The 7,756-nt window shown below is 33.8% G+C and overlaps 2 protein-coding genes across 2 annotated transcripts; both read left to right on the forward strand.

The window, feature by feature from the left end:
• Nucleotides 1–3,095: 3,095 nt before the first annotated feature.
• On the forward strand, nt 3,096–4,228 carry LOC114763140 (uncharacterized). Its single transcript, XM_028952751.1, has 3 exons — nt 3,096–3,268; nt 3,345–3,660; nt 4,190–4,228. The coding sequence occupies exons 1-3, from the start codon at nt 3,096–3,098 to the stop codon at nt 4,226–4,228; spliced, it is 528 nt and encodes a 175-aa protein (XP_028808584.1).
• A 276-nt stretch (nt 4,229–4,504) lies between these two features.
• LOC114763133 (transcription factor bHLH68-like) lies at nt 4,505–6,645 on the forward strand. The gene is made up of 7 exons (XM_028952741.1): nt 4,505–4,531; nt 4,566–4,628; nt 5,245–5,310; nt 5,452–5,520; nt 5,663–5,707; nt 6,004–6,054; nt 6,177–6,645. Exons 1-7 carry the CDS (start codon nt 4,505–4,507, stop codon nt 6,309–6,311), a joined length of 456 nt encoding a protein of 151 aa, XP_028808574.1. The 3' UTR covers nt 6,312–6,645.
• Nucleotides 6,646–7,756: the final 1,111 nt, after the last annotated feature.

Here is a 7,756-nt window from a genome sequence, read left to right on the forward strand (position 1 = left end):
CACTTTTTACCAAGATACGAAAAACATAAATATACCCACATACATGAGTGTGTGTGCGTGTGTGTCACCCTGCCACCTATATTTAAGTGCCGTGTCATTGGTTAAGCTCAGCTAATTGCATGTACAATTTTCTTTGGGGATCGATGAAATGCAATTTTCCTTATCCTACAAAACTAATCTACTATCATCTGTCCTTAATATAAAATTTAGTTTCACTTTTAATTTGGTCCTAAATATAAAATCTCAATCCATTTTATCTCTTATATTTATTTATTTATTTATTTTTCAAGTAGTCATTATAATAGTTATACATGTTAAATGTTCAATAAAATGATAATTTTAGCTAATACACATGATTAGCAAGGGTATTTTAGAGAAAACAACACAACTTATAACAAATAACTAATTTAATTAATTTTTTTAATATATTCAAATTAGTTATTCAGCTCTCTTATTAAGGACTGGAGATAGTATTAACAAAGAGCGTCTTGACTTATACTACTTCTGATCCTTGATATAAGAACTTGTTTGACTTTTATTTTAGTCATAAATATAAGACCTCAATCTATTTTATTTCTCATATTAATTTATCTATTTTTCTCAAGGTATTCCTTGTAATAATGATAGTTTTAATCAATATACTTGATTAGTAAGGATATTTTAGAAAATACAACACATATTTATTACAAATAACTAATTTAACTAATTTTCTTAATCTATTTAAATTAGTCAACTAGCTCTTATATTAATGACCAAAAGTAGTAGCTTTTATTGTTATTGTGGGCATTTGTGATGATATTTTTGTGAATTTCATGGTTTTAATGAAAATATTTTTATTATGAGCACAAATTTAAAAGGAGAATCAAACCCCAAAAGATTAATTTATTACTAGGGAGAACTCCTTGACTTATAAATTAAACTGTACTATATTTGTGAGACTCTTTCATGTAGGACTTGTAATATACATAAAATTAGATATAGGATATGAGAAATTTTTTTCCCCATTTCGAAGATATGTGCTTTGTACCATAAGTACGAGTATCCAATAATAATGCATTAAAAAGGGGGTACTTCAGTTTTAATCTCCTTGAGAATTGAATGTTTCAAGCGATAGTTTTAAACTTTTTTTGGATATAGCGTACTATTATTGGAAATAGATAAATTGAAGAATATTGCACATGGAGAAGGCTGTCACGGATGTTCCCCCTTCTACTTTTAAGGACCTTTTATCTTTAAAATGACAATTGGATGTTGACTCAAAGAAGCATGGATCTTTTTTCCCTACTTTAAGTCCCAAGATATTTTCCGTGATTTCCTCTGATAAATTATTTTTTCACATCATTTCCTGGTTATATGATTATTGTAAACATCATACTGTGAAACGCCAAATTAAGTAGCTAGCCAAGAAATTAAAATATCACATACAACATAAAGTCAGAGTAAATCAATATATTTTCTTCGTCGTTCTATTAAGATTTGCAATTGTTCTTTTCATTCTATTGATGATTGGCTTTTATGAGTGTATCTCTAAAGCAAATATAAATTTGCTGGTTTCATTAACAAACACATGTACCATTTGAAAAATTATCGCCTGGTTCAAAATATAATTTACTTTCAATGACATGGATCGCTGAAATTGAAAAAGAGGATCAACTCTAAGTTTTTTTTCTTAAATTGAGAGAATTTTTTTTAAAAAATTTTGTCCCTATTCAATCTCTCTCATCCGTCACCTCTCTTCTCTTTCTCGATATCAAATTTGTGGCACTAATAAATAGGGATAACATCAAAAAATAGTAATTAGTAACTCTATATATAGGTAACTTGTATTACGAATCAAGGATTTCTTAACGAATGCATTTTATATTTTGAACCCGAGACTCTTAGAGCATAGGCTCCAATGGAAGTATTATTATATATGGAAAATAATAATCATCAACGCTTGATTTCTCAAGCAATAAGTAAAATTGATTTTCACTCTCCTCCTACTTCAATTAATCTACCTAATATGGAGTTTTGAGCAAATCAAATTTTTCCTTATTTCAATCTATTACTAAATCAAGATTATATATATGTACACATTATTTGGGCAAGCCAAGTAAGTAACAAGGTTTTGGCAAGTATATAACGCATCCTTATTATCATCCGTCACTATAACTAGATATATTTCAATATAATCAACCATGCACATCAAACAGGATCATATTCTCAAAAGTAGAATTACTTCTAAAGCCAAAAAACAGGGAAGGATTGACACTATAAATAAATAATTAATTAGCAACATATATGCTTTAAACTTTTTTTTTCATCAATACGTACACACACAAAATACACGATCGACTTCAGTCATTGGAGATATTAGGTATATGAATAATATTGAATGACGCATTGATTAAAAGGTTTGGAATCCTTTATAGTGTTTGGATTGTACAAGTCAAAATTCCCAAAAATTTACACATTCGTTTACTTTATTAATTGCCACACAGAGGGCAAAAGGGTATGCAACATGCACAGGTGGCATCATGAAAGGGCCACGTAGCTTCATATCATAGAAATATCATGCACTCGAGTGTGATGAGTCATGAGATGCATACACATACACACACACATATATATTGGAATTCTTAATTTAATGGGAATTGGTACTACCTTTTTCTGTCCTACTTTAAGATAAAGCAAAAGCAAGGCGGGGGGAATAGAAAAAAAAGCAAAGGCGAGAAAGGAAAAACATCGAAAGGAAGGAAGAAAATAAAAGCAAAGCAAAGTAATAAAGAAAGAAAGGGGAGGGAGAAAAACAAAAGACAGAGACGGTTCACAGAGAACTCTAGCTAGCTCTATTCAAATGGCATTATAAAAAATATATATATGGGACCAACTAGCAGTATGGTTCCTCTCCTAGCTAGTCCTACATAATCAACACCAGGAGGACCTCTCAAAGATTCTACAAAGACCCCTGTCCGGGAAGGAGCATCAAGAAATTAAAGAAAGAGAGAAGAAGAAGGAAGAAGAGAGAGAGAGAGAGAGAGAGAGTTGCAGTGTCAGAAGAAGGCATGAATAGAGGTCATCTTCTTCATCAGAGCTCACCGGTGCAGCAAATGATGGCCAATCCTAACTGGTGGAACATCAATATTAACACCATGCGACCTCAACAACCTTCTCCTTTCTTGTCCTCTCCCTCCAATTTTCTACCCAATCATCAGCAACTTCCTTCTTGGCAACATGACCTCAACAATCAACAACAGTTTCCTGACTCATGGACCCAACTTCTCATGTACGTATCCACACATATAATATATAGTTCCTATACTGCACGATATGTACATGTATATCTATTTTAGTTTGAGCAGCTGGCCTGATGGTGATAAACTTATGGTTCTGGTTAAAGGGCTGGATCGTGGTGAAGAAGATAGAGGAGGTATGGGTCAGTTTCAGGCACCGAATGCTGCTCTCGTGGATATTAAGCAAGAAAGTTCAGTGAACAGCTATGGCTATGGACATGGAAGCAGCGAAGAATTTCAAGCAGTGAAACCTGCAGGTTGGCCTCAAATGGTAGTACCAGCTTCTTCCCCGAAGTCCTGTGTCACAAGTTTCAGCAGCAATATGTTGGATTTCTCTAACAATCAAACCGATGCTAAGCCGTCTCTGCCAGATCCATCTTCTGAGGTAAGAGAAAGATACCAGATTTCCTATAAGCATACTTATAATAACACTCCCGATCGCAGCTCCTTGTTGTTTTCATCTTCTTCTTGCGGACAAGTTACAAAAACTATGTTATGGAACTTTACCATTACTCGATGCCTTTAGGCGGTATCCGATAGATGAGAATTTTTTAAGAACAAAAAAAGGGTCTAAAAGTTGTGAGTTAGAAAAAGTCAAGACATTAGGTTCCCTTGGCACTTATGTCAAAGAAGGTGTTCTCTGTTCAGTTAAAGTCTTGGGTTCTGCAAGAAAAATTAATTTCCAGACACCTGAAAGCGTGTCTTTAAGAATATCAAGAGTTCCTCGCGCATCCTGCTTTTTGTGAATTGCTAGGGATTCGTTTCTTTTCTTCCTTTAGTTTCATGTCTCCTTGTGCTGTCTTCGAACCAACTTATAATAATTATTATTACTTCAATTTTCTTCTTCATTTCCAGTTAGTCTTACTCGTGCTTATGAAATATTAATTCTAATGGACCAAAATTTCGTTGTCAAGTGCAACAGCAGTGCAAGTGGTGGGGCAGTGGGGCAGTGAGAAGGCTAGGGTTCAAGCTTCTCTGGAGCTCAGTCCACCTTCAAGGTATTGAATGCAAAAACAACGTATTATAAACTAGCCAGGCAGAAAATTTCCAAAACCTCAGCTCTCTTTTAGGCTTTAGATAGCACACCCACACAGACATCATGTGTGAGTGGTAATTCTTGTCTTTTTTACTTGTCCTATTCTCAATCATGCTGATTCTTTGTCTCTTTCTTCCTCAAATTAACCCAGAAGAAGAATAATAATTTCTCAGGCAACTGAAACAACCAATCCATGTGTGAAACTAACTGTCAACCATATGTGTGCCTGTCATATCTTCTCAATTTCAGGTTAGGAAGGAGAGAAGCTGGGTGACAGAATCACAGCCCTTCATCAGCTAGTTTCTCCATTTGGGAAGGTAAGCCTAGCTTAATTTAGACGACTAAATTAAAATGCACGTATTTATAAATTATAGTTTATACCCAAAAGTCCCGTTAAAAAAATAATATAAATCTCTGTGAGGGCAGGAAAAAATAAACCCACAAGTATAAAAAGCATCTACCTTTTTCTAGTTACAAGTTACAGTTATACTTTATTTTAATTTGGCCTTCCCAATATACTTTCAAAGTAAAAAATGTAACTTTATTTGAACACTGATCACATAAATGTCGAACATGAGCATGAGTCTAGACATGATTCTCTCATTTTCATGAGGTTTTCGACTTTTCGTGTCAGAAAAAGTGTGGGACACAAATGGGTAATGCATTTTCTGTATGGGAGAATTGAATCTCTCGATTAAGAAAATGATAATAAAAGTCGCTTCTCAAATAATAAAAAATAGAAACAAAAAAGGAGTTTAAAAAGGAAAAAAACCCTTCACCGTTCAAACTCTTATTCATTATATAAGGTCATATATGAAGTTTCACGTCCATAATACTTTCCGTATCAGTCAAAATATAAGAGAGAGAGTGTGTGTGTGTATTGTGGATGCATGATTAATATATAGTGGGGTGTGCTATTTGTGACTTTTGCAGACTGACACAGCGTCTGTGCTGTTAGAAGCTATTGGGTATATCAGATTCCTTCAGAGTCAGATCGAGGTGATGCTTCTTCATTCTTTTCTTACCAAACAACCATATGAGTCAGTCAGTGATGGCATTGCACGCTAGCTGTTAAAGTTCCATTTCACTTTGTTCCTTTTTCCTTGAAGTTCTCAATCTGCCCCTCGGATTCTACTGCAGGCTCTCAGCTTACCATACTTGGGCAATACTGCTTCATCAAACATCAGGCACCAACAACAACAATCTGCAGTAAGAGTTCTTCCTTAATTTCTTGCATGTGCCTGGTTTAATTTAATTGCTTTTGTTTTAGTCTCAGCTGTGTGGTGTGTGTGGTTAGTAATTGAGTCATGATTATTAATTAATTGCGATCAATATTATAATCTGTTGTTAGGTTCAAGGAGAGAATAATTGTATATTCCCTGAAGACCCTGGTCAGGTATGATGGCTTTTTCATTGGATCCATTAACCCCTTAAAAATGGGTCTGGGGCTTTTGCATTTGGAAAGATGCTGCAGTTTCTTATTGTTATTAAATGAACAAAGTATATGACTAAAAGGACGTTTCACCAGCTTTGTCAGATTTAATATATTATTACACCAAAGCTACTCAGAAGATACAAGTGGTTCATTAATTACTTTTACCTCATATTAAACAAAAGATAGAGGTTAGATGCTGAGTATATACATCACATTCTCATCTCATTGTAATTTTTCTGTCCGCTTTTCATCTTCAGCTTCTGCATGAAAACAGCTTGAAGAGGAAAGCGCCTGGCAGTAATCAGCAGGTTATTAATAATTCTTTTCTCTAAGTATAGCTCTTGCTACGATAAAACATTGAAATTAAAGATAAATGGAACCATCTATATATATATATATTGACGATTTTGTTTTGTGTGTGTGTGTGTAGGAATCAAGAGAAGAAAGGAAGAAGGACCTGAGAAGTAGAGGGTTGTGTCTGGTTCCAGTGTCGTGCACAATGCAAGTTGGGAGTGACAATGGAGCAGACTATTGGGCTCCTGCACTAGGCGCAGGGTTTCGATAGATCAAAACTTCGCCATAGAAGAAGAAGAAGAAGAAGAAGAAGAAGAAGACAGATGGATGATGCCAATTAATTGAAGAAGGAAAAGAGATACCATCATGAGCAGTCAAATGCTCTAAGACTTTCCAAGGCTGATTGCTCATGATGCTATACTCTTTCGTCCTCAATAAAACTTCTAGCTAGCTAGCTTGCGTGCTCATCTGCTGTCCTCAATTGATTCATTCCACTTTTCCTGCAATCCCTTGCTTCCTCCTAATTATTATTGTTAATTAACACTAGTTTTCTTCGTCTATTATTGTTCATGCACGCAAATCCATCTCAGCTTTCTTTGTTATTATTTCCCTTAATTAGCTTCAAACGATATATATGGTGCTATGTATATCGGTCTATCCTATCAAGATTTTAATTATTTGTATCATCAATCATCAATCATCTGATGAATGCCAAGCTCCATTAACTGCACGCCCTCGTCTTTTTCATCATCTCTAGCACGAGATCTAGCTCTTCAATTTTTTTTAATCTTTAATCTTTTATTTGAATTATAAGACATGCATGCCCTATATTTGATTAGCGTGCCTTCATGCATGCTTAACTCATCCAAAACTTTTTCATGTGTATTAAGGCAATAAAAACATTATTCATTTACTAATGGGGTTAGGTCTAGTGAAAATAATTAATCCCTCATAACTTGACAGGTTAAGGTTTGAATAGGGAATGCCTAGCTAACATCATGTGATTGTTACAATATACTCCTTTGATCTTAAATATAAAATTTATTTGTAATGTAATATACTATAAAATGTATCTTACAGTTAAAACCAAACGGGTATTATTATACGATGTGAAGAAGATGTAATTGATTAACTGATTATTTTTTTAATCCTCCCTAGAATTTTTGTTGCAAATTGTTGGCATGATGAAGCATTATTAATAATTAACATCTAAGTTGATCGAATTACATGTCTAATATCTAAGATGTTGTGATAAATGCTCTATCCGGCATGATGAGAACGATTAATATATTAAATATAAATTTGAATTTTTGTTGCTAATATATATAGTACTTGATTATTGTAAATTTAAATATTAACTGAATAATATTTATGTTCGTGACCAAATTAAATCCTTTCTTGCGATGCACCCGACTAAGGGGGAAAAAACAGATTCGAAGAAGGACAAAACAAACAAGCAAGCATCATATATGACTTCAAAATTATGGATATACATGACATGATGACAATAACGAGATATAATCCATGCAAAATTAGAGAATCACATAGAACAGCGACGGGAAATTAAAATATATAGCATCTTATCCCTATCTATCACGTCCAAATTTCAAAACAATAACTCTAATTATCGAAAACATTCCATTTCTATTTGATTTTGTCTTGGCAAATCCTAAGAAGAACATATCGATGGGATAATTAAGAATGATTTTGAAAATA

This window comes from Neltuma alba, unplaced genomic scaffold (assembly GCF_004799145.2).
Source record: "Neltuma alba isolate B1F8T4 unplaced genomic scaffold, ASM479914v2 tig00001760_pilon, whole genome shotgun sequence".
Taxonomy (NCBI): Eukaryota; Viridiplantae; Streptophyta; class Magnoliopsida; order Fabales; family Fabaceae; genus Neltuma; species Neltuma alba.